Source organism: Botrytis porri (genome assembly GCF_014898465.1).
Source record: "Botrytis porri strain MUCL 3234 chromosome Unknown BPOR_002, whole genome shotgun sequence".
Classification (NCBI taxonomy): Eukaryota; Fungi; Ascomycota; class Leotiomycetes; order Helotiales; family Sclerotiniaceae; genus Botrytis; species Botrytis porri.
The window spans coordinates 2,055,947-2,083,111 of record NW_024066076.1 but is presented as its reverse complement, the minus strand read 5'-3'; the positions used below and the strand labels follow the sequence as shown (position 1 = coordinate 2,083,111).

Genomic DNA, 27,165 nt, shown 5'->3' with positions numbered 1-27,165 from the left:
GAATTCGTGATATTGAGTTTGGATGGACCCTTTTTTAATTCCTTAGTTCGAACTTCTACGCCCAAGGCCCCACGGAATAGATTAATTCAAACCTTCTTCCATTTCATGCTTCAGCGGAAGCTTAAGACTTTTGAGACATACCCTTATCATATTGCATATTTGCTGCATTCTTCGCCATCTCTAGAGCTTTCTAAACTGGGTTTCTTTCCCACTTCGGATCCGTTTCGCATGAAGATGGGCTAGAAGCAACTCTAAACCGCAGACAAGCTTAAAAGTAAGACAAAGTCTCAAATTCCACCTTCATCAAAGTGACTCATTACAAATGGGAACGTTCCTTTTCCACGAGATACCTGCTTCCAGGATATCGGAAGTCGTGACACATATGTTTTGGCTACTCGTTTGCCCGGCAATTCATACATTCCTAGGTGGGTGGGTATTCTATACAGATGGATATCACGTGTACGAGATTGCAGATGCAACGGTCATTATGCATCATCGGGAGGGATTTCTTTGTGTTTCTAATTGTGTATGTTTTTGTGGGTGAAGCTTAAGCTTCGAAAATGGAATGTGTGCACGACATTTGGAAGGAAGGGGTATGAGCATTAGATACAGATCACTTGAACCCTTATAGGCGATTTGCTTGGATATGAATGTACCTGTGACGTTGAATTTTGAGGTTATGATCTCTCGAAATCCGTTTTTGACTCTGTCAATTCTATTGAACGTAAGCTGAGGTCAAATAAAAAAAGAAACCCGTTGAATACAATATGACATAGTTTTTTGTGTAAAGAATCCGAAACTGTGAGATGGTTCAGCTTGTTTAAAATGTGATATGTCAAGCTTCACTAGGTGGACGATAAGCTCTTATCGCTCTGACCTAGTGTCCGATAAGATCTATCATAACCGCGTACAAGCGCATATCGCGTCTAAATTTCCTCAATTTGCACACAAGCTGTCGCAAGCTGTTGAACAACCATTCCAAGACAATCCTATCATTCAGTCAATATGACGAGTCTCAAACGATTTATGGGATCGGATCCCTACTCCTCCAACCTATCGAGTAAAGTCTATGTACGATCTACCAAAAGTGGCAAAGTTCAGAAGATTGTTCGTGAATTATATCTTCGACAAGATATTCCTTGCTCATCCAAACTTTGCGACAGCTGCCTCAAGACTGCGCCACCAGATGCGAGTGGTGTTAGTAAGTTTGATCTCGATAATACGTATGATACATGTGCATGACAGAAGACTTACTTTGATGCAGTACCACCATTCGTTCTATCGGAAACCCCTGCGGGAACAGCAGCATACCCTCAGGGACATTACCTGGTACCCGATACCAATGCGTTATTAAACGCCCTCGATCTTTTTGAACAGGCTTCGGCCTTTTACGATGTCATCATCTTACAGACTGTGCTTGAGGAACTGCGGAATAGATCATTGCCGCTTTACAATCGGTTGATTGGGCTTACAAAGAGCGAGGATAAACGATTTCATGTTTTCTTTAATGATTTTCGTCTGGAGACTTATGTGGTCCGGGAGACTGGAGAAAGTATAAATGATAGAAATGATAGAGCGGTTCGACGCGCGGTCAAATGGTACGATGAACATATCACACAAGCAGTAAAGGCTTCGGGAGGACGTTCGAAAAAGATACCTGCTGTTGTAATGCTTAGTGATGATAAGGAGAATCTCAGAAAAGCAAAGCGTGATGGTATTCAAGCATGCTCTCTTCGGGAATATGTTAGTGGATTGGAGGATGCAGATCGATTACTGGACATGATCAGTGCAGCACAAGAAGACAAAGAAGCCCGAGATGCTAGAACTTCTGGAAACCTATACCAGGAATATTACTCAGTGTCGAAAATGATGACTGGTGTAAAGAACGGCACGTTACATCAGGGTATTTTCAATGTTTCACCATACAACTATTTAGAGGGATCTGTAAATGTCCCCGCTTTCGACAAATCATTACTTGTTCTTGGCAGAGAGAATATAAATAGATCTGTTCAGGGTGATGTTGTTGTTATCGAAGTATTACCAAAAGACCAATGGAAAGAGCCTTCTACAAAAATCATCGAAGAAGAAACCTTAAACAAGGATGAAAACGCCGATGCTGATGAGGGAGAAGCTGTCGTTACCGAGAAGGAAAGACGTGCGCTGCAGGAAGAAGTGAAGAAGACCCACAGCAAGGGTACGGAAAATCGTCCTCAGCCAACTGCTAGAGTGGTTGGTGTCGTAAAGCGTAATTGGAGACAATATGTCGGTCATGTGGACGAATCATCTGTTAGTCAGTCGGTGAAACAGGGTCGCAAGCAACAAACTGTATTCCTCATTCCTATGGACAAGAGGATACCGAAAATTCGTGTTAGAACGCGACAAGCGGGTGAGATATTAGGAAAGCGAGTTTTAGTCACCATCGACTCGTGGGATAGAGATTCGAGATATCCGGTTGGTCATTTTGTTCGTTCTCTCGGCGAACTGGAAACAAAAGGTGCCGAGACAGAGGCTTTACTTCTGGAATACGACGTACAATATAGACCATTCCCGAAAACAGTCTTAGACTGTTTACCCGCAGAAGGTCATGATTGGATTGTACCTCCAAGTATGGACGATCCTGGATGGAAAAACAGACGCGATCTTAGAGGTCTTAACATTTGCAGTATCGATCCAATAGGTTGTCAGGATATTGATGATGCATTGCATGCGAGACCTCTGCCCAATGGCAATTACGAAGTGGGTGTGCATATTGCAGATGTCTCACATTTCGTCAAGCCAAATAATGCAATGGATGCAGAAGCGAGTATACGAGGGACCACCGTTTATTTAGTAGATAAGCGAATTGACATGTTACCGATGTTACTTGGGACGGATTTGTGTTCTCTTAAACCATACGTCGAGAGATATGCATTTTCATGTTTGTGGGAAATCACACCGGATGCCGAGATTGTTAATTCAGAGTATACAAAATCTGTTATTAAATCACGAGAAGCATTTAGTTACGAAGATGCTCAGAAGCGTGTTGATGACGCGTCGGCTCAAGATGAACTTACTACCAACATTCGTACTCTTCTTATGTTGTCTAAGAAATTCAAGCAGAAGCGTATGGATGCTGGAGCTTTGAGTCTCTCGTCACCAGAAGTTAAAGTGGAGATGGAATCTGAGACTTCGGATCCAATAGATATCAAACAGAAAAAGCATCTCGACACTATGTCATTGGTCGAAGAATTTATGCTTCTCGCCAACACTAGTGTAGCAGCGAAGATTTATTCCGCCTTCCCTCAAACAGCCATGCTTCGTCGTCACGCAGCTCCTCCAAAGACAAACTTTGAAGAACTTGCCAACCAACTCAAAGTCAAGCGTGGCCTTGAACTTAAGGTTGGGTCATCAAGAGAACTTGCCGACACCCTTGATGGATGCGTTGATCCCGAAGAACCTTTCTTCAATACCCTGGTCCGTATTATGGCAACTCGTTGCATGATGTCTGCAGAATATTTCTGTTCTGGCACACAAGCATACCCCGAGTTCCGCCATTATGGTCTCGCATCTGAGATCTATACTCACTTTACATCTCCCATTCGTCGTTATGCAGATCTTGTCGCTCATCGTCAACTGGCTGCGGCAATCGATTATGAGCCCCTTGCTGCTAGTTTCCGCAGTAAGGGAAAACTCGAAGGTGTTTGCAAGAACATCAACGTTCGTCATCGCAATGCTCAACAAGCTGGTCGTGCTTCCATCGAATACTATGTTGGTCAAGCACTCAAGGGTCGTATTGTCGAGGAAGAAGGTTTCGTCATGAAGGTTTTCAGTAATGGATTTGTAGTCTTTATACCCAGATTTGGTATCGAGTCACTTATTCGTTTGAGAGATTTGGCGGAACCAGAACCAGAGGGTGATTTTGATGCGGAGAATTATGTTTTACAAACGAAGGGAAGTAGAGAGGTTAGAATAGAATTGTTTGGAAAGGTGACGGTGAGGATTAGTGATGTTAAGGAGGAGAGTACGGGGAAGAGAAAGATTAAGGCGGAGTTGGTGGAAGTGATTGAGGGGAAGAACTAAATTCGTGAATGATGGGGAGATTTGGGGGATAATTCAAAGAAGGGTTGTATTGCAATGGATTAAAAGAACTGGTATATTGGGGTTTGATACCTACGTGTATGATTGAGTAGAGATATCAATTTGAAGAGTTCTTTTACGCAGAGGATTTAGAGAGTTGTGTTTCATTGACGATGAACATGGAAATATTGTAATTGTGACGTCTCTTCTATTGCTAGGTATCTAAGGTTAATACCTAGACTTGACTTGATAATGGATCATTCTCATTACCATTGCTCTCATATGATATCTATACTCATTCATTAATGTTCAAGTCGGGTCTAGGTAATTATCAGATACATTATCGGAATTGCACCAATGAATTCATAAGTCGGGTTTTTGGTGTGTCCTGTTAGTCAGTATACCCACTGGTGTGCGAATCGATTGAATGTGACTCGTTGTTCAGTCACTTCAGTGTAAGTTTGATGATATTATTTTGTGAATGTGAGATTTTTTTTCTAGTCTGGAGATGGAAAAGAAGGGTTTGGGGTAGGTCTTGAGGGATGGGAGGCTGCGGGTTTAGTGTTTGTGGGAAGTTGGTGAATGAGTTGTAGTTGATTTTGGTCGTTTGGATAGTATGGTAGTTTGATGGCACCGGGTGAGAGATGTGCGAGATGTTCAGAGGAAGTCTAGTTTGCTTCGAAGTGTGCAATCTACTAAGAAATATGGTCCGAAAGGATTGGAAATCATAGCTACGTTTCTGTCAGCGTGACCTCGGTAGGGAAGCGGATGTCTGGGTCGATTTTCATCTCAACGATCAGCTATATGCGAGTACTCCCGTCATTCACCTCTTCTATTCTGGGCTAATTTCCTTTGTGTTTTCTGGTATGCCCCGCTTTATACGCTTGGTACATGGGCTGTTAATGGGGGGACATAGCGGGTTAAGTTGGTATATTGGAATTGCTTGCGCCGCAATGCAACATATAATTCCAACACGTACAACAGCAACAGTTGTCCCCTCTCTATAATTAAATAGGTAGAGTTGTTCCTTTGTCTCTTCGAGTATTTCGAGAACAACAGGCACTTGGTTCTTACTTCTTTTTTACCTCATTCTCACTTCTCGTTATCAATACGAAAATGGCATCCTTTGATATCAATATAACCGGCGACGATGTGCTGAAGCACTTTTCAAAGTATGCCGAGGGCAGAACATGTTCGTTATCCTCCTACAATCATTCTACTTCCTCACAAATCCAGCTAACAAACATAACTACTTGTCATAACCGGTCCAAGTGAAAACGGCATCGGTGCCGAATCTGCAATCACTCTCGCATCTGCATACCCCAAGGAAATCATTCTTGTAGTTCGAACTGAAAGTAAAGTTATTTCAGTAATCGAAGCCATCAGAAAGATCAATCCAGATATTGAAGTCTCATTTGTTGAAATCGATCTTCTCAATAACAAGAGCGTTCGACAAGCAGTAGAGAAGATAAAGAACTTGACAGATAAGATTCATGTTCTTATTAATAATGCTGGTGTGATAGCTGTGAAACACTTTGTTACGTCTATAGATGGGGTTTAAGCCAATTTGCGGCTAATTATCTGGGTCATTTTTTCTTACCAGTCTTTTGGCTAAGGAAATCATAGCTGCGGCTAGTGAAGGCGCAAGAATAGTACAGGTTGGTATTTTAGGATATCAGCTTGGAGAAACTAATATTGAGGACATCAATTTTAAGGTTCGTTGATGACTGCTATTTCACGCTTGCAAATATATCTGGTTGATGTGAAAATAACTTCATTTTGCTAGGATGGAAAAATATACAATCCTAGGATTGCATACGGACAAGCAAAAACTGCTATGCTACTTTTCAATCTCGCTCTTGACAAACGATTGAAGCAGAAAGGAGTTACGGCATTAATATGCCATCCCGGTGGTACGTCAATTCCCGCACTGTGTTAGTACTTTACTAACAATTTGTTTGAGTAACCCTGGAGAGCATGTTATTGGTTAATTCAAATGTAGACAACGAATCGTTTGCAGATGCATTGGTACTGGTGATGGAACGCAACGATGGTAAGTTTTCTCGCGCTTCTTGATTTATGTATGTAACAGCAAAGCTAATTGTATATCGGGAAACCCTCTTCTCCCGCAAAACATGGTGATTTTGAAACAGGCAGCAGGAGTAGTGCTTTTCACGGCTTTGAATCCCTCTTTGGCAGGTATGAAAATCCCAATCCTAAAAGTGTGCACCCACTAACCTTTGGAAACTTACAGAGGCTGCACCAGCATTCATCGTTGGGAATGAAACTTACACAGAGACGAAGGATCATGCTCTCAATCAGGAGATAGCCAAGGGCTTGTGGAAGCTCAGCGAGAAGCCTGTCGGTGAGACATTTGTTTACTGAACTAGAGCGCTGAATGATGAGATTTGGATATTGAATTTGCTTGATGATCTGTAGGATAATGCTAGGATGGATGTATCAGATTCGTAATTAGAATGAATCAACTTGTGAAGTATTACAATATGAAAGTTTTCTTGCTTAACGTAGTTGCTCTATCTCAAGTAGTAGTTGTTCATCTCATAATCTTATCGATGATGATGAGTTCATGGTTGATATTCACTCAACTCTAGACACATCACATTGTAGAATCTGATCTTTCAGACTCTTTTTTTGGGTGTCCTGGTTTATATCTTCAAGTCCAAGTCAATACTCGGACTAGATGGAAGCTACAGATCGACTGTCCCTCATTTACTAACCTGAGATAAATAACATTTGCTCGAGAGCCGATACTAGATTAGAAATTGTGCGAAAGAAAACTCCCATCTACTTTTTGAATGATCATAAAATGGAGTCTGTATTTTGACATTGTTATGATGTTCAACATATGTACCACTGAAAGGTAGAATTTCCACTTAAGTTTGCCGTCTCAAAGCAGTGGAATGGTCGGAGTAGTTTATAAGTTTTTACACTAACATGAATTTTGATTTAATTCTCGATTTATTTTGAACAATAAAAGAATCTTGAGAAATGAAGCTTTCTTGAACAATGAACTCTTTTAAAGAATAAAACTTCTCTAAAAACCAAGTCTTGTTCAAATAATGAAACTATATCGAATAATAGAGCTGTTTTAAAAGATCAACGTATATTGAATAACAGAACCATTTTCAATAATACAATCGACTCAAACAATAGAACTATCTTAAATGATGGAATCATCTTGAATAATAAGAATATCTTAAATGATAGAACTTTCTCAAATAATGAATCTATGTTGAACAATAAAACTATCTTAAATACCAGATTTATCCTCGTATAATCATCTTTCAATCCAAACTTATTCATCCTCCACTGATTCGTTCCTAGAACATCATAATTTGATCATCGACCCATCATGGTCTGACACCTTAGTCCAGCTAGATGAAGGTATCTTTGAGTAGTCCTTTATTCATCTTGTTCATAGGGAGTAGAAATATCTTTTTTACGCTTATATTGAAAGGACTAATCCTTGAGAAACATACCAAAATCTTCTTAAAGTCATTTCATTTTGAGTCGACTGGTCTGAGGCTAACTTTTAGGGGGGTTGTTGAGCCTAGATAACGGTTTTCAAGTAAGTAGTGAGGTTAATACCAAAACTGTGAACCGGGTTTTTCCTACATTGAACTTGGAAACAGAGTCTTTTCAACAGGTATCGGTGTATTAAGGTGTAAAGACAGTCATAATATTACATGAAATGTCTCTCAGTCATTGATTATTGTGGCTCTAAGGGCTCTTGAGGATGACTACAATCTCCGATTCCAAAGAATTGTAGCATACTGGAGAAGGGTGATTGGATGTTATCCACAGGAGAACTTCGCACATGAAAGTGATAAACTGAATGACCTTTGTGGAATTACTCAAAAAACTAGAGATAGCGAGTGACTTATACAATGCGTTCAAGGTCTTTGTCTGGCGGAGATGTGTTATTTGATGCAAAATATGATGGGATCTCGCTTTGACTACAAGCCACCGGACTGAAATACATTCCTGGCTATCCCGGGTCGACATCTACAGCTTGAGGACTACAACGAGGTTTTGCCTTAATCTCGAGGAAATCCCGATGAACATACAAGAAGGTGGGTATTTTGGGATGAGCTACACTTGCTTTTACGCGAATCAGGTGCTGGGTAATAGGAACGATATAATGAAGAGTGATGTCTAAGTGATTGAACAATGCTTTTGTTAGGAACGTAGAAAATGAAGGGTAGGAGTCAAAGGGTTGTGGTGTACGTCGGTTCTAAATAGACTGCGGAGACCCTAGAGTGAAAAGAGAATAGCAAAACTGGAGTCTAAGGTTACCGAGTTTATTTAAATCTGTATTGACGGACATTGTATTCTCAAGCTGAGAGATAGTCAGATACCTCACTTGAGCATTTGAACATATTCCCAGCGCAAAAGACAATTTGCGTTCAATATGGGAATTATTTCTGTTGCGAGGCCAAATGTATTAGTATAGAAACAACCTCCCTCGCTTACCCCACAAAACTCAATTACTCGCTACCAAAAATAGGTACAACACTTCGAACACTGATAGATATACCCAAGAGATGCAAAAATTCAATCAAATTGTTTCTGGAGCGGCAGAGGATCGAACTCTGGACTTCATCGATTCTTAACTTATCAAGAACGCCAAGGAAATCTTGATAATGCAAACGAGGCACTCTACCACTGAGTTACGGCCCCTATCCTAATTAATGCGAATTTATGCTTTTCTAGGTATATAATCAGCACGTGATGATAAGCGACCCACTGAGCCCTATTGAGCCAAATTCCGCACATTCCGTTCCGAAGCTTAACCGGCACTGGCATCATTCAATATTATATCGATATGTCAGATTCCAATTTTATCTCAACAATAACCACGTTGACGATATCATAATGATAATCAGGCATAGATTGACCATTTTACTCTGCATCGCAGTACTTGGACTTTTGAGTGCTGCAAATGCAAGTGCTGGTGATCGATTGCCTGAATTCAAACAATGTGTTGAGGTATGAATTTCCCTGGAGCTAGCATTGGGTTTGTTTACTTTGAACTAAATACTAGTAAATATTTAGGTCTGTCAACGAGAGAATTGCGACAATGAAGTCGGAGGTGGTACGAAAATTCGTATGTCAAATACTCCTTCTTATAACTACTACTCTGGTTTGTACATAGGAAATAACAAAATGTCACAGCACTCCACCATCGACTTCTCCTCTGGACTTGCCCGGCAGAATGCGATTATACCTGCCAGCATATAATTACCGACTTGCGCGTTAAATCTTCACAACCTATTGTTCAATTCCATGGAAAATGGCCGTTCTATCGTTTCCTCGGCATGCAGGAGCCCTTCTCCGTCCTCTTTTCTCTCTTCAACTTTATGGCGCATCACAACGGACTTGCAAGAGTGACTACTCAAATTCCAGAGGATTACAGTATGCGGAAATACTATGTCATGCTGTCATATGCGGGAATGATGAGTTGGGTGGCTAGTATGGTGTTTCATACAAGAGATTTCGCTTTCACAGAACAAATGGATTATTTTGCGGCAGGAGGAAGTGTTTTGTACGGCATGTACTATACTCTAATTCGAATCTTCCGTATGGATCGTGGTGGAAAACGCACAAAGTCTATGTTACGTGCCTGGACTCTTCTATGTATTCTCTGCTATATCGCACATGTTGTGTATTTGAAGTGGTGGGATTGGGATTATACATATAACATGGCTGCAAATGTTGTGGTAGGAGTATTACAAAATTCTCTGTGGAGTTGGTTTTCATTTGAGAAATACAGAAAGAGTAAGAGGGCATGGACAACATGGCCAGGACTGGTAGTTGCATGGATTTTCATGGCAATGAGTTTGGAGTTGGTGGATTTCCCACCTTGGTTGGGATGTTTGGATGCACATAGTTTGTGGCATTTGGGGACGGTCGCTCCAACTATGATTTTCTATAGGTATGTTTTCCACAATTCTTCTGTGCTGTGATATGGTGCGGTCAGAGAGAAATACTAATCTAGGTATAGTTTCTTGATCAGGGATGCTCAAGACGATATAGCTGGACAAAGATTAAAGGCTTAGACTATACATGAAGTGAGGTGGGCAATCATGGAATGGCTGGGAGGGGGTTGAGAAAGAGGTTTAATGTCGAAATAATAATACTGGAACATATCTGAGATCTTTTCCCTACAGACGCGGGAGCTAGATTGACGCTAGAAGCAGGGCCATAGGCGTCGGTGAGTCGTCACCCGTGTGGCGGTGAGGTTATGGTAGCAACATTGCGAATTTTCAAATCTCCGTATTGTTCTGCATAAAAGACATCCTGAATCATGCTAGCTTCTTCGCAAATGGTAGCATAGACTTGAGTTCATCCGGGTGCCAAAATGTGAATGTTCAGAGCGGTATTTCAAAAATGATCGTCCAGAGTTGTTGGATGGAACAATAGGGGTTCAACGTTGAAGATTGACCTGAAGATCGAAACTCGATGTCTCAGGCTGAACAGCAAACCGGAATCTTAACGTTCAGGACTAGATGGAACAATGGAGGAAGGGTAAATATTCAAATCGAAATGGACAATCAAAGCCTCAATCCCCTTGGATATGATCCCCAAATTTTCGTCGCGTATCCAGAAAACTAGATATATTCTGAATATCCGTACTGAAGCTGTGTTTTTTTTTTTACATATACAACAGAGATATCTAGAAGGTCTTATTTCTTCAGTGATATCGGGTTGAGTTCAGATGGGATATGACTTTTCAAAGTGAGCCAGACCGAAAGAGGCGGAGATACCAAGTAGAAAACTTCATGTGAAGAAGCAAAGCCATTTTCCTTGAGTGCAGTAGGGAGGGTAATGCAATCGATCCGTTTGCAGATAATAAGGAATCACATTTCACCAATACTTCAAAGTTCACGGATGTATTCGTATAGCAAAGAGTATGTTGTAAATGAGTCTTCTATTTCAGCGAAGCACTATACAAACATCACATAGACGAGCAGACAAGACAAGACAAACAGACAGACAGAAAGTAAAGAACCCTTTCCCCATCAATCCATCCATGCCTGTCCATCCACCCATATCCAATCCTCCCTTCTCAAGATATCCACGCCGTTCCTGCCTCCCCAGAAACGCCATCACATCCCCAACATCAAATAAAAGAGATTAACAATGATTTTTCAGTGAGAAAAAAGATTTCTCTGCTGAGACTCATCGAAAAGACTTTGCCAAAATGTATCCTGCTTTTGGGGGTATATCTTCCTTCCCTAATCCTTCCCTCTTTTCCCCATTCCATTCCATTCCTCCCCGCCTCTTCAAATCCACATTCCTTCTCCTGCCTCTCCCCTATATATCATGAACATTAACAAAAACGACGCGACACCCGTATCCTCCAGAAATTATTAATTAAGTGAGTGGGATCGTGTCACCGACCAGGTGAGAACGATTGCAAATAGAAAATTCAAAAGACAAAAAATGCGAAGGTACCAAATGAAACGCTCGGATGCCAATACCCGTGGGTAACTAACTGTTGCTAATATACAATGCCAATTATTTTAAATCGAACTGGTCTACGATTTCTGGGATATCAATGCTTCGTCACTGGAAGACGGGTGCCAATGTCAAATAAATCAAAACGCCATAACAATTACGCTGCTGAATATTCTAGGAGCGCGGTTCTCATTCGTCAAATATGAGAACCTCGCTGCAAAGATGGACTTTTTCTTGACTCTTTATTTCTCCGAATAGTCAGCGGGAGTGACATTGGAGAATTGATATTGTTTGTGCTTCGTCGTCATTGTTGGAGAGCTGCCTACCAAGCCAATGTTCGAAAAATGTGCGAGTGCATCATGTGGAAAGGAGTACTCAGCAGGTCCGCCATTGTTCGACAAGGTGTATAGAGGGCTGGCGTTGTTGTTGAACTGCGGAGAATCATGACCGTTGCCTAAAAGGAGACCTCCTTGATTGAAACTACCAAAAGCGGGTGTTACTGGTTGGCTGGCATACGAAGGATGAGGCATTGATAATTCGGTCGCAAAATGATCGTGGCTGGGTGTGTAGAGAGGCTCATCAGGAATTTCGTAATTCCAATGCTGCTCTGTATTGTGGTGCTCAATGTTATTTGGCCATCCGGATGTGTTTGTTTGTTGGAGACCTAATGAGGCTTGTGGTGTCTCTGGAGGCGTTTGGTCGGTGGCCTGATTAGGGTCTATCAAAGTGGGAAGACCATCATGGTTGCTAGACAAATCGAACATGAAATTCAAATCATCTTCGTGAGATGATGAATTCTCCCTTTTCAGTGTCATCTGTCTTTCTCTAGGTGACATTGGAGTTGGTGGTGCCAAGCTACTCGTGAGAGATGAACCGGCTGTTAAGCTAGGTTGGTTGATCATGTGGTAATTTTGCTCCATGAATGAACCAACATTTTCGAATCCATGTATGTTAATAGGTGACCTCTGCGCAGACTCTATTCCAGGCTTTTGAATACGACCAGTAAGAACATTTCCCCCCGCCGAGACAATCCTGCGCATTGGTGAAGGTAGAGGACTGGCAACTTGGCGACGGAACCCATCTACATTTGATACAGTCCGTGGTCCCATTGATGGTCTACTTCTCATTGTATCGGTTCCCAAGGCGGCTGGTTTGACCTGGACCTTCTTCCGCCTGGCGACTATCTCTGTTGGGGGACGTGGAGACTTGAACGATCTCGAGGAGGGTGGGGGAGATGAAAATTGAAGTGCTGCTTCGTCGCTGGTGTCGTCTACAGATGGAATTTTCGCTGGTCTGAATGGAACAACACCCGTGAAAGGTTGAGATGAAGCGGAAGCTGTGGAGAGCGACCTTGTAGTGCTTTCATCAGAGAAAGTATTAAATGCTGTTGGTGTATGACCAGATTCGCCAGAACCAAATGGCTCTAATTGCTCTGGTTCGTCGAAGATATTTTGATTGAATACAGGCTGATAATTGAATGAATCGTCAAAATTAAAGGCATGGGCAGCTGGAAATTGAGCACGATCGAGATCAGATGTCTCTCCCATGCCTAGCATATTTGCGATCTGAAGAGAATCGTTGTGATGTAAATTGATGTTGCCTGAGAACTCTCCATTTTGATTGCCAGCTTGAGCAGAAGCCATGGTACGCTGAAGAGACTCGATGCTCGCGGTAGTGGGATTTGGATATTGGGGGTTGTAAGGTGCCGTGGCTGGCGGAGGACCAGATGTAGGAAATGACATCGAAGAAGATTGTTCTGGCACCATTGGATAGTCGATATTGTAATTGCTTTGAGGAAAGTCCGGAGATGAAGGCGCGGAGACCGAGTATCCCAATGCTTCCCGCGCTTGACCAGCCTCATATGCTTCCGTTTTCTTCTCTTGCTTGCGTTTGGCTCGACGGTTCTGGAACCAGTTCTACTTCATATCAGTACCAAGGCTCAAAAGCTGACTTCAATTGCTATTCTTACATTAATTCTTGACAACTCGACACCCATAGTGTCAGCATAACCACGCTTGGTTTGAGTGGTAGGCTTTGGGTTCTTGTTGAATTCAAACTCCAAGATGTCAACTTCATCCTTCCCTAGACGAGGCTTCGTCTCGTTGGTTTTTTGTCCAGTAGCCATATTCATCATGTTGGGTTGATGATGCGGTAAGGAATATCCGTATTGATGGTCGTTGTAGACCCCGCCTGATGTCATTTGAGAAATTAATTGGTCATGATTAGGATGATGCGAAAAGTGCTGAAAGGTGGGTTGAACGTAGTCCATTTTCAAGTTGGGTGTTGGTTCAAAAGCTAAACCCCCACAGCGTAGTTCTGTGGATTAGAAGAGGAATCACAAGTTGAATCGAAAGGCAAATGCGAAAATGATATCGGAATCAAATAATGTTGGACGATAAACCGAAACTCATGTATATATTACCCGTACGATTTGGATGTGTCGTTCAACGATCTCTTGAGTAAGTATATATGTATATGTGTGACGCGGTGGGTGGGATAAGAAACGACTGTAAGTAACTTCTACAGACAAATGAATGGAATCTGAATACGAAGTGATTCAAATAGCGATAAAATTAGTATATATTGGAAGATTGAAATTGTCGAAAATAATTGAAGGAGTATCGCAACCGCTCGTTTCGATATCGGTTTCAGTGGTTGAATGATGAGGGCGCGTATATATTATAGGTGGGTGGTAGAATGGATCGTAAGTTTACTGCTTGCGGGCGGGCGAGGAATCCGGAATTTCGATATCGTGAATCAAGAAAGTTGATGCAAGGAACGAAAGTGGTCAGTCGTCTGTAATTATGGTTATGGTCAGTCAACTGGAACGAAGGAGAAAGAAAAATGTTGTTCGAAATGAGAAAAGATTGGAGAAGTTGGTTTGTGAAGGGGGAAGAACTAACGGGGTGGTAAATTGTGACTAAGGCGACTTTAGCAGTTGGCTGCAGATCGGATCTGTGGCTGTATTTGACTGGTACCTGGGCGTTCATGCCAAAAATTAATCGAACCTCTCTCTGGTTTTCCTCTAACGCAGCGGATAAGATAATATTATACAATTGTGGAAAAGACAATGAATATATATATCACACAATGCAGATAAGCAAGTGGAGTTTAATGACCGAGTTATTGTAAGTGTAAGTGTGAGAGTGAGGGGCGGGAAGGGTGGAAGAAGGAGCAGCGCGCGCAATTCAAGGAAAGAAAGAGAGGTGTGGTAGTCGTTGATCTGAAGTAGGTGGTAGTAAAAGTAAGATATGGATTGAAGGGTGGGTATGGATATGGATATGGATGTGTAGGTAGGTAGGTGCTTTAGGTTGCTAGTGTACTACTACTATGGATTTCCTGGTGTGGTGTGAGTGGGTATGGGATGTGTTGCTCACTACTTCGAGCTCACTGGGTACTGCTCGTCTGTTTTGGTGGTTGTTCGGTGGTGTATCTGTATGTACATACGGGGGGGGTTTGTCTTGATGAGCGATCTATAATCTTGTTGGTACAGGAAGCTTACAAGCCTACAAGCCTACAAGCCTACAAAAAGCCTGTGCTTTTTTTCTAAGAAAAAGAACAGGGGCGCAATTGTAACCCCTCGCTGTTTTTGCACCGCTTTGTTAACCTTGACCTGGAACTCCTTGACTTGACCTACATGACCACAATCACTGGTGTGGCTTGGCAAGGGTTTACTCCCCGGGACATTCTCTCCTACCTTCTTTTTTTTCTCTTGCGATTTCTACTCTGTATCAATCCTTGGATGGAAGTCCTTGGGGGCCCAAGATTCAGCGCGTGGTATGGACCCCTTCATCGCCTCGGTTAATGATTTGCCTATGTAGGATAAGCGCAATCTCCCCATGGAATATTTTGGTTTATATTTTACTTTACTCTGCTGTACTTTATATCTTGACTTCCTTGCTAATTCTACTACTTGACCCTCACTTTACCCTGAATCAACTTCATTCATATTGATTCATTCCTTTGATCTTGGAAATGATTCCGAATAAATGATCATTGTGATGATGGTGGGCTCACGTTGAAGTTTCGTATTTACTTCACATATCTAACCCTCTACCTTTTTCATTTCTATAGGTATGAGATTAATTGTTTGACAGTAAAAACAAATCTATTCCATACTTATCCACAGTGGTTTTGTCCCTTTCCAAAGTTTCCATAGCTTATCCATGTCATTCGGATACCCCCAACTGCACCGTGCATGGAAAACAACATCAGATATGATCCATTGAGAGACCGAGAGCGAAAGAGAGCACTGTATTCTAGGCGAAACAAACACCTTCAATGATACCAACTGGGCTCTGATACAAAGTGGGTTGATTTTCAAGTTAATGAGTGTACTGTATTCCGGAAAGAATCAAAATTTAGGCTTCGGCAGTGGACTTTTACAAGTAACGTCGATTTCCAACTCGGAAGTGATTGAGTTTATCAATCATAGAATCAACCCTACCCTACTATCCATTCATGAGGATCTCCGTACCATTTTCATATTCGTGTGATATCGTCGTGAGCATTTATTACTTGTATATTATTGTTTTGATTTTCGACGAGAACTTGTTGTTCCTTTTGTTCTGCGATCTCCTCCTTAGTGGCTAAGTCCACTCGCTTCTTTTGCTTCGCACCTGCAGAAAGCCGGGCGGATCACACCAACTCAGGTACGAGCAAGGTTCCTAGCTCTAGAAGCACTTAAGCACCTACCTTGCTAGTCTTTTATGATCCTCAACTAGGCCATAGTAAGTAATCATTCGCACAGCAAGCAAAGCTTACCCACCCTCTTTTAGTATCCATGTTCTGGGTAACAGTGCAGCGCAATCAAGATACGATTTAATTTCTCAGGACACAGCTCTTCGCACCTAGAAGAAGCAATTCAGATGACTTTTTTTGCCCAATCTCGACCAAATGGGGGTTTAAAAGAACAGATCATACCTTTCGCCACTTCCAAAGTTGTCAGTCAATTTCCTACTTGAGTTTTGAACCTGGTCCAACAGGCTCGAAATAGCTTGACCCAGCATCTCGGAGAGTAGGCCGAGTTCCTAGAGGACGTGAAGCCTTGAGAGGTACCCTTAATGATTGGCCGTCATTATCAGATGAGGGTTTCTAAAAGCCCAACTCAATTTTGTTTCCCCATTTCTTCCCCACGTACAGTTACGACAATGACCAGAAGATCTATTCCTCCCTCTGGTAAAGAGATGAGATGAGATAAAAATCTGATCGTGATTAATTGGCGAATATGATATCATGCCGTCGAAGTATTGTGCTGATCACCCGTCAGCTATCGAATTCGTTCATCCAATATTTCAATCCAAGATCCCCAGAAATTGGTGCCAGCTTACTACTGCCAAAGGTGCTTCCGTAGCTAAAAGACGGTTCCTGAGCCTAACACATAGAAATAAAAGCAGCATGAAACTTGTTGTTTTGCACTGCCATTACGGAGCGGTCATAATTACCCTTGAAGATAGCATAAAAAGTTACAAGGTTGCACAACGAGTGCTATTTTCGGTCTCCACTATGCTCGGTTGTGCATATGCAAGCCAGCAGACAAAAAAGGTCTACCACACTGCTGAAATGTGCAGGTTCGTAAGAGAATTTGTGCTGTCTGAGCGTAGCATTCTGAGAATGCTTCTAAGTTCTACCTTATTTTCATCTGGAGAAAGAAAAAGGTTTGTTAACGAATCAAAGTTCAAATTCTAGCTGAAATATGTTGTTGAAAGGCGATTTGTCAGAACTACTAAGTAGTATGTGCAGTAGTCTACCTGTAAGCTTTTTAACAACTGAACATGAAAGCCGTTATATCAATTTCAATTCGTACGGGGAAGAGCGATTCTCAGCGAACCACCACATTCAACCCAACCCCCTCCTTCGAGGGACAGAAGCACGAACAATCAAAATGTTTTTCTATAACCCGAGCCCGGAGAAGATGACAAAAAACACGAAGACTTTTTACCTTTGCATGTCCCTGATAAGACACAACCAATGGGGCGTATTCCCAGAAAACTCTCCCTAATCACGCAAGTCGCAAACTTACTTCTACCCTTAATAAGATGTGCACTTAAGAAATCTTACGCTTCCGCTCGCCGCGTTTTCAACGGGAACTATTCTGAACATCCTCGAATTGCCACGAGCGTCCAGCGCCAGCGCCAGAGTCAGGGTGGTAGGGTGCCCACAGGAGCTCTAGAAAGGTCCTGTATCTCTTCCTTTAAGGGGGCTACAGATTACAGTGGTTCGTTCCAGCCTCTTTGTTTTCCAGGTGATCGTCATGTGGCTTTCTATTTGGGAGAAGCCGAAATTAGGATATACGCCTACACTTACTACATCATTTTCATGATCCAAAAAAAATGCAAGATATGTGAAAGAATGAAAATAAACTATAGGATAAGAAACATAATACGTCAGAATAATACATGCGTCTTTGAAAATTCGATTGGAGGTATCAACACTTTGCACTTTTTCCAGGAATATGCAATTCAGCTGGACCCCAAAGTCGCGTAGAAAAGCCAGATTGGGAAATGGGGGTAGCAAAGTGAATTGTCATGATCGTAACGTGGGAGATGGATATACCTTTGACCTCTGTTATCACACTGATTTCCTTAGCGTTGATACAGTACGCTGTCTTTCTGTGATGGGCGCTTCTAGTCCTTCTTTCTTAATATCGCATTCTCTTTGCTTTTTCTACGTTGCGACCGACATTTAGACGATAGAATCGGTGTATTAGTATGCCATCAACCTTCGGACAATTTCAAGTAAGCATAACGCTTTCCCTTCGCATTGCAGTGCAGAGGCGGGTACGGAACAGTACTTGTCTTTCAAAATAACAGTTGGTTGGTGTCTGAGTCTGGGATATCAACGTTGCTGCCGCACGTAGGCTTGTTTTTTTAATCTCCTTTATTGCTCATTACTCGCTGGCTCTTTTCATCACGGTCCACGCACAATCATTTATTTCGACTGTCGGACTGGTCCGGAGTTGACCTCGTGCTGGCGCGCGCGATGAACTTTTTATGCAAGTAGGTGCGAAGATGAAAATAATGTACAAGGGGTATTCATACCGTCGTGTCCCTAAATAAGGAATAGTGAAATCCCCAAGAGAGGGAAGCGAGTTTGCGAGGAGTTGTAACTTGTGACATCCGTTACTTTAACGAGTTTAATTGGTGTATGTACGACTGGGGTGTATAGTCGTAGAACTTCGGTCCGCTGTCTAAGCCGTAGTTGCCGTGATCTCTAAGTTTGGTATTCCATATGTACTACTTCGCAAAAAGATTTCATTTGTTTTATCTGGACTTGAGTATTGCCGCTGGGCAAGAATACTTTGAAAGGTTCCTTTTCGAGGGTCATGTTCTTAAATGTCTCTCTCTTAATGATGCTTGATCCTTGATTCCCGCATATCCCTCGTCGAAAATCAAATCTTGATGTGTTCGATTTATCAGGCAACCCTGCAAGACGTAGATTGCAATGGGGATTATGGATTGCGAAAACAAAAGCAACTTTTCAGTATTGCTGTAGACTTTTGGCCTCTTGAACACGGCTCATAATGGGGCGATGGAGACATTCCCCAGCTGTCTATGGGTTCGTACGTTCATTCTATGATTTCGAATATGGGAGGATAGGTCTTTAGGGTGCCTGATTGGGCAAAAAGAAATGCAAACCCAGGAATGAATTAGCAGTGTGTTCGCCGACCAAACCTCGTGATTCAGGGGTTTTCTTGAACTGGGGAAAGGAAGAAAGGATAATTCCGTTCTTCCGTAGCCTCTTAAGACATATTTCAATCCAAGGGACCAAGGGACCAAAAACGACCAACGCAGAGAAGCATAACTAGTTTCAAAATTATGCTAGACGACCCTCAAGTATCTTTCGTGTGCTCTAGACCTAGACTCTTGTAAGTAGGTTACAACACTCTTTTTTTTGCGATACCATTCACACCGATGGCGACGGCGATGGCAACTCAATATTTCTGTCATGGTCTGTAATGAAATTAAAGTATTTTGAAAATTTCATCATTGTCCTGTTGCGCGTCTGATCATCTGTAATCTCCCCAAAGTTAAGCGTGGAGGCCAAAGCGATGTAATAAGAATGGTGGTGGGGTTTATTTAATGATTGATCCCATCTATTTCCCTCTTTCTCCATAAATTGTACGAGATGCAAAACACAAGCCGTGAAAGTCGTGTAAATTATGAAGCTGGGAAAGAGCACAGAAAAAGCCTCGAGAGCCTTCACACAAAGGAGTCTGAGCGGCCACGTGGAAGGTCGGGGGCCATTATTGCCAGTGAAAAAATGCAGGGAGAAAGGGGGGAAGGAGTTGGGGGACCTTGTGTTGGGGGACATGCAGGTACAAGAGTCGTTCGTACCCAAAGCAACAGGTAGGTAGGTTATCATACGGTAATGCTACCTGCGCCTTTCCATATCGCCATTATAAGTATATGCGAACATATCATCTGTACCGATGTATCTGCAAAGGTATGGTGGTATACAACCTATCAGAAGATCTTGATGACTATCATCGCGCGTAACTTTTGTTTATCACCGAAATTTCGGGAGTTGGTATTAGTAGAAGCGAATGAGTAGGATCCGACGGGTGGAAAAATCACTGCTAGAGCTGATTGGAAGCCGAGTCGTGAATATCAACACGAGCGGCACGGCCATACCAAGTTTGCCCTCGGTTCAATGGTAGGTTTCTGTGAGATTGATTACTGTATTTAAACATACTTCGTTCGTGGCTGCCATCACAATCTTCTGATTTGCTTAATGTTGACTGATACGGTCGGTCGGCCTCATTATTTTACCTTCAGTATTTGCAGGTCGCTCATTATGTTCGTACCTGCATTATGTTGTATTCACAAAATTTTGATCTCCATTCCCCAATTCTGAGAAAGGAAAATGGAACAACATCTGCCGAAAATACCGGACATACAGACCCATGAAGTCTCCATGGGTCTTTCATGCACATCAATCAATTTTCGCGATGAATTATGATGATTACTAGAGCACGATCTGGAAGATCATGATTAACACTAGATCAACAGGGCCACTGCGGTGAGCGCCCGGGATTGGGATTTACCTTCTAGGTTTTGATGAGCATGCTCGAGGGATGTTGCAACTTATCAGGCAAAGCTATTCATGTTGATCTATACCTCGAACTGCTTACCTGCATGATATCACTGTATTATATACTGTTACGATACTTTCATTGTATGCTGGAGATACCAGTGAGAGGAAGAAAACAGCCACAGCCAAGTCATGGAACCAGCAATCTCATCCTGCCGGCAACTCTGACCTACATTAGCGACGTTGCACAAAGTCCAAGAAATCCAGACACCCTAGTTTTCCTTCTGCCTTCCAAAGAGCGGTCCGTATCCTATGCATGTTCTACTTCCTTCTCATCGTTCTCATTCTGATATCATCCTCTTTCTATTCTGCTGCCTACAATATAATTCATACTTTTCAAGGTTGCGTTTCCAAATATACATCATCAGTTCGTTAGGTGAATAAGCGATTCGTCCCTTTCTGCATAAAGTTGATGCAAGCAAGGTATACTAGATTCCAAAAATGACAGGTCAGAAATCCCATTAGATTCAGGTGGATAGAGCCTCAGAAACTTCCAGGTACACGCTTAGTCCACAAGCCACAGGCAGTTGATGATTCACATCTAGGGATTGCTTAAGGCGGCCTTCTTGACCGATGATCGTGATTCAGACCATATTTCGAAACTAAACAAGAATGTATTTGAGGCTTGAAGATTGCTTACTATCCTTGCTATCCCGAACAATGGAGATGAAAAATAGTCTCACATGACGAGCCCATTGCTTGAACGCTGTGAAAATCCTTCGGCCTGATACATATTCCAATCAGTCACACCTTGTTTGTTCCTTCCCCAGACAAATTGTGATTCTTCAGCACTTACCGATACTTGTGATGGATGATCCCTATCACAATAAAGTGAGATCTTTAAATGATTGTCATCTGCGCGCCCAATATCAAAAGCACGAAGCGGTATTCATATTCATGTTCCCCGTCTGGAGAAGTATTCTCACTGTCGGGATCAAAGTTGGATTCTGATTCTGAATTTCATAATTGTTAGAGGTCATCGATCTTGGCTAGAAAAAACGGAGGCTCTTCCGTTACCATTTTGATCTCTCTTCCGACTGAACAAATGGATACGGTAACCTGCATATTCTGTGCACCAGATACCTTCTCCAATTCAGTAATACAGCAGTACGGATCCGCGACCCAGCTCCGTAGCCCTGGAACTCTTCGCACCTGCTTCGGTGTTATTGTTGCATAACTGCCTACCCTTTCCATTCCATTTTACCACTTTTGTTCGCAACTTCATTTCCTTTTGGCATAAGTGTATGTTGGACGGAAGAGTGTTGTGGAACCACGCTACCCGTTCGCTCTTGATAACTCTTCAAAAACTTTCCCTTCTTTGCATGGCGATACGAGTCCAAGTGGTACACATGTATAAATTGATGCCGATGGAATGGTAAATGGATACATGAGGCGTTTTCCAGTGACCATTATTTTGGTGTTGAGGGATCTTCTTTATGGACATCCGGTCGTAAATTTTCTCTTACCGTGGGTGGGTACCGGTGTCTCATTATTGTTTCCGTGTCGCATGTTGTCGAAATATAACGAACGGTGTATCATTATATGCGGAGCTTACCGTGGCTTGCCTGGAATTCACAAAAGCCCATCATCCCATCTATTTTCTAGGTCATGGATATAATGTTCGGTCAGCAGCACATATTCGATCGGAGATGAAAGCTCAAGGGCATCTCAGTAAGGGTATATTTCCTGAATATTGAATTCTTCTCGTGGGCACTGATTCGATATCCCATGCGTGTCATTGAAATGCCAAGTTCTGAGCCCCTGGATCATTCGCGTACGCGCAACTTGCGAGTGTAGGGATGGGCAGAAACCTTACGTTTGGGCAAGGGAGAATTGATTTTTTGGGATCAGTTGGAAGAATGGAAATTTGGAGATGGTTCAATAGTCGGACTGAAAAAAAGATAGAGATTAGTGGGGAACTGTTTATCATTGTTTGTATCCTGTCAATGAATGATTGCATCAATACTCAAATCATGTCGCTGGCAATTCTTATTCATTATGGAAAAGAAATACATGTTAAAAAATGTCACCATATATTTCAATCACTAGAATCACTCAAACTTTCTCCTGCCTATTTACTCTTTCTCATTATTCGATGAGCATCAATACTTAATCCACCGAAGCATTGCACAATAACCCAACGACCAAACTCAAACCTATACTAACATACTTTCTTGGTGCAGTATACGTAAGCTCTTATTGATGGGATTATACTTACCGCACGCCAATGAATCTCTCCACCCAGTATTGTTCTTCTTCACGATAATGCCGTATCATTCACTCTCGTAGCGTCTGATATTCGAATACATCTTTTCCAAAACGACGGGTCGAGATATTTAGATATCAAATTGGTAGCTATTGATGTTCCAGTCTCCTCTCCGGAACAAATCTAGACTTCATTCGCAATAGAAAGAGAAAGTATTTGCGGTTTTGGGACATTGGGGAGGTGATATGAATGCTACGTAGGTGATCAATCTCTGAATTCTCGAACTATAATCTTGATTTTCTTTTCTCATTTCAATATGGGCATGTATGAATCGGATTAGTTTACTTATCATTGAGTTTCGTGTAGTTCTAACTGTATAGATTATACTGAATAGGAAGATCGATATATGTGGAAAGTACTCTCAATGTTAAAAAGTGATTGATTTGAGGGTTATTCAATGTCTGCAAACGATATCTACTATTAACATTACATATCCGCCGCAGTTGACCCAATCCACGAAGCTCGATATCAGTACCCAGAGTCCCCTATTCTACCTACAGTGCTTTTCTGGATATAATTTACTCCTCTCAATCCGTCTCCTTCCTCTCTAATACCTCTCTCTCCTACTCCAACCACTCCCCTCGACTAAATTCGGCTTTCGATATCCACTCCAAATAGTCGCATTAGGAACCAACTCAAACCCGCCAATCTTCGCTCCTTCACTATTCAAAGACCAGAGCGTTAATGCTACTGTGTTTGTGCCCTGATGATTAAGGATTCCTTCATGAATCGGGAAGCGTATTTGCGGGCCAAGGTTATTTACTATAGGTGGGGGTGAGAATGATGACATGAAAGACGGGGGGGAAGACGCGGAAGCGAAAAGTGGGAGGAAGAAGTAAAGAAAAAAAGAAACAAGAAATTATCAAGAAGATGCATACCATATTTTCCAAATTGCCAGCCGTTAACAAAAAGCTGAGCTCTATAATTACCAGGTGTTCCCGTACCATTGAAAACGAATCCAAGTGGCACATCCCACCCTTCTGGAATACTCAAGTTAAACTTCGTAGTGAAGAACCCCACTCCAGCGTTGCCAACTCCGTCGCTGACGGGGTTCCTGACTTCCCACGCTTCACTTGGCGAATTTGGTAGATGGTATCCTTGTCTCTCTGCGAACATCGCTCCTTCGTTTCGAGGCCCTCGTGTTTTATCGATGAACTGTTCTCCGCCTATGTTTCCGGTCATTTTCCAGACAACGTCAGTTTGAGGATGTGAAGAAAGAGAGTAATCGAGGAATCCACGTGGAAATTTTATAGCGTCAGTTCCTGGGGCTTCTTCATCCTGACCCATGTGATCTATTAATACTGTGAAAACGTATGGACTTTCAGACTTCAGGGAAGGAAGTGAGAATGTTTGAGCATATGTTTGATTCCCACCACTGCCAACCCAAGAGCCTAGGAATGTAGAATTGAGCCAGGCGGAATGAGCAAACCCGGCACCACCCGTTGTGTTGATAAAAAATGTTGTTTCATTGCCGGTCGAGAGAAAATGACCGCGATAGATGAGGGAACCGGTGTGATAGCCGTAGTCGCTGGCGTACATTGATGTTGGGGTTGTGAGATTCAAGGTGTTGTTTGTAGTTATGTGGTCTAATGGTGTCCATAGAGAATCGTTGTAGTGAGGCTGAAGTTCGGGGAGGGAATCGATATAGTGCCATTGTTGGGTTGTGAAATCGGGAAGACTAATAGATGGTGGCGAATATGATATGTGAGCTTGAAGATTTCCTTTCTTTGACTTTTCGCTATGGAGTATTTTGCCATTGAAAAGAAGTGAAGTTACTTCAGTAGGTGTGGAGATGACTTCAAAGTTGGTCGTGGCGTTGATGTCCCCCGTAAGTTTCAGTTGTTTGCCTTCAATACTAGCTGTTCGTAACAGGTAGCCACCATTGACGATAATCGATGATTTCGATGGAGATGTGTGGTTACCGATTGGTGCCGGTGCTTCCAGCTCCAGAGACCAATAGTTATATGCTTCATTTCGCCACAATAAATAAATCCTTAACTTTCCGATTTGGACAACTCGTCTCTCTTGATTTACAGTCCATTGAAGTACCCAAGCTCCACCAAGTTTTCGAATATCAACCCCGTGCCCTTCTATAACGTCAGGCACACCAAGAGATACTGGAAAAGCAGCTTCACCATTATCTCCGTCTCCACCATAGAGAATCAAAACTCTTCCATCATTGTGATTCTTGGCCCATGAGAAAACCTCGGCCGACGAATAGATCATGTTGATTCCCCCTACATCGTAGTCTGTAACGTGTATCTTGGAATCTCGACCATTCATTACCAATGATCCACCAAACTGAGGTATTGTAATGTTGCCATGAGATGTAGTAATTGTGAAGTTATACAATGTTCTTGCGAAAGACGTGAAATCTGCATGCCGGACCACGTAAAAATTGGTTCTAGTGTCATTTGTGCCTTTATTAATAGCGCCAAACAATGGGGTTACAGCAATTTCAGCTGGAACTCCAAAAGTACCATTTTCACCATGTCCAGTCGTAGCTGTCAAGTAAGCAGGAGATGCTTTAAGGAAGTTTGCTTCCAGTTTCATTTCGCTGTACTTTTCTCGCCAGACCTGACGATCCTCGGTAATTGATGCTCCATAATCATAAGATGTATATCCCCCATGATACCCAAGGTTTCCCCAGTTGGTACCACCGTGTATCTTTCAAAAGTCGGTTAATCAACGCAGAGAGCTCGATAGGAGGCCATGGATCTTACCATGTAGACATTGAAGATTGCAACTCCAAAACTGTAAGTGTTCTTGAATTGAACCTTGGTCGCACCATTGTTGGTGAGGATTGCGCATCGATCCTCTCCAACACCACCCCTAATCTATACATTAGCAGTCAATAGGTTGGACTTTTTGCAGAACTTACCATCCATCTCCGCCTCCACCCTGGAATTCAGCAATTGTAAAGGGTGTCGATGGACTATAATTCGCATGACTGATGTCCCAAGTCTTCGGAAATCTATAAGTTGGCCAAATGTATGGATCGCCACAATCATAACGCATAGGATAAGCGTCAATTCCATAAAGATCTACTTCTCCGAGCCCACTCCCTGGAGCAAAATTTCCAATATTCAAATTATCATTCACAATAAATGGAACCACAACACCCGCATCGAGAAGCTGTTGTTCCACAAATGCCATATAATCTTTGTTCATTTGACTTGGAAAGTTAGTAACACCAGGCCATGATGCGTATTCATTCTCTGGTTGGACCATGATCACAGGGCCGCCATTTGTGATTTGTGCTTTAGCTATAATTTCGCCAACTGTAGAAGCGTAATTTTGAATGGAATCAAGATAATCCTGATCAGTGGATCTTATGACTCCTTTGATTCTCAGCACCCAGCCTGGTATCCCCCCAGCTGCTGTTTCTGCATTGATGTATGGACCAGGACGAGCGATCAAGTAAATTCCGGCTTGCGTGGCAGCATCGAAAAACTCATCAAGACTGAATACTCCATCTGTTATTACTTGCCCAGGGTTGCCTTCAAGTAATCCCCAGTATGTATAGAAAGATACACCAGTAAAACCCATGGCTTTGATTTTTTGAAAGACATCGAGCCATAACCCTGGAGATGGAATACGGAATGGATGAACTTCACCGGAATAGATCATAATACGTTCACCACGAACGATGATTGAATGTTCATCCCAAGACACCTATAAGCATATTACTGGTTAAGATTCTTGCTTTGGAATTTGCAGTGTAAACTACTGACCAACTGTTGTAGAACTTCTCTTTTGTGCACCTTGATACGTGCATTTTGAATGCTTCCAACTCTCAAAGCAAATATACCTTGTATCCACCACACATAAATGAGAAATAAATTGAAGTATATCAACATAATGAAATATTGGTGGTGTGTACCTTCAAATAACCACGTAACAAATATACAAGCGACGAAACATTCCCATAAAGTAGCACCATTGTATCCTTATACTTATCTTTTTGAGTTCACATTACTTGTCCATTGAAGACGTAATTCCGCAGAATTCCCCAATACATGAGGGGTGAATTCTTTCCAACTATGGAGGCAGAGTGTAGAGTGGGACGGATGTATAGCCTGAATGCATACTCCGCACCGGCAATAGCATTTGCGTATGATCTACAAACTTTATGAAGCATAACGATTGACATATCCTTGTGCTTCAATGGTAAAGACAAGGATGCATCCAATGAATTCTGGTGGTTTGGATATGGTGATAATTGTAAATGTGATGTTGCAAATATTAATGATGAAGGTGCGAAGGAG

General features: G+C 42.2%; 5 protein-coding genes across 5 annotated transcripts; 3 read left to right on the top strand and 2 right to left on the bottom strand.

Moving 5' to 3' along the window:
* Positions 1-1,005: 1,005 nt before the first annotated feature.
* On the top strand, positions 1,006-4,202 carry EAF01_001633 (uncharacterized protein; the record flags this gene model as incomplete). Its single annotated transcript, XM_038909883.1, has 2 exons — positions 1,006-1,201; positions 1,265-4,202. 2 exons carry the CDS (start codon positions 1,006-1,008, stop codon positions 4,057-4,059), a joined length of 2,991 nt encoding a protein of 996 aa, XP_038774695.1. The 3' UTR covers positions 4,060-4,202.
* A 970-nt stretch (positions 4,203-5,172) lies between these two features.
* Positions 5,173-6,441, top strand: EAF01_001632 (uncharacterized protein; the record flags this gene model as incomplete). The annotated part of the gene is made up of 7 exons (XM_038909882.1): positions 5,173-5,228; positions 5,329-5,598; positions 5,660-5,771; positions 5,843-5,969; positions 6,020-6,109; positions 6,154-6,221; positions 6,280-6,441. The coding sequence occupies 7 exons, from the start codon at positions 5,173-5,175 to the stop codon at positions 6,439-6,441; spliced, it is 885 nt and encodes a 294-aa protein (XP_038774694.1).
* Positions 6,442-8,952: 2,511 nt separating this feature from the next.
* Positions 8,953-10,136, top strand: EAF01_001631 (uncharacterized protein; the record flags this gene model as incomplete). The annotated part of the gene is made up of 4 exons (XM_038909881.1): positions 8,953-9,066; positions 9,133-9,184; positions 9,253-10,012; positions 10,082-10,136. 4 exons carry the CDS (start codon positions 8,953-8,955, stop codon positions 10,134-10,136), a joined length of 981 nt encoding a protein of 326 aa, XP_038774693.1.
* Positions 10,137-11,780: 1,644 nt separating this feature from the next.
* On the bottom strand, positions 11,781-13,807 carry EAF01_001630 (uncharacterized protein; the record flags this gene model as incomplete). The annotated part of the gene is made up of 2 exons (XM_038909880.1): positions 11,781-13,454; positions 13,508-13,807. 2 exons carry the CDS (start codon positions 13,805-13,807, stop codon positions 11,781-11,783), a joined length of 1,974 nt encoding a protein of 657 aa, XP_038774692.1.
* A 9,433-nt stretch (positions 13,808-23,240) lies between these two features.
* Positions 23,241-26,757, bottom strand: EAF01_001629 (uncharacterized protein; the record flags this gene model as incomplete). The annotated part of the gene is made up of 5 exons (XM_038909879.1): positions 23,241-23,659; positions 23,776-25,564; positions 25,621-25,729; positions 25,779-26,572; positions 26,632-26,757. The coding sequence occupies 5 exons, from the start codon at positions 26,755-26,757 to the stop codon at positions 23,445-23,447; spliced, it is 3,033 nt and encodes a 1,010-aa protein (XP_038774691.1). The 3' UTR covers positions 23,241-23,444.
* Positions 26,758-27,165: the final 408 nt, after the last annotated feature.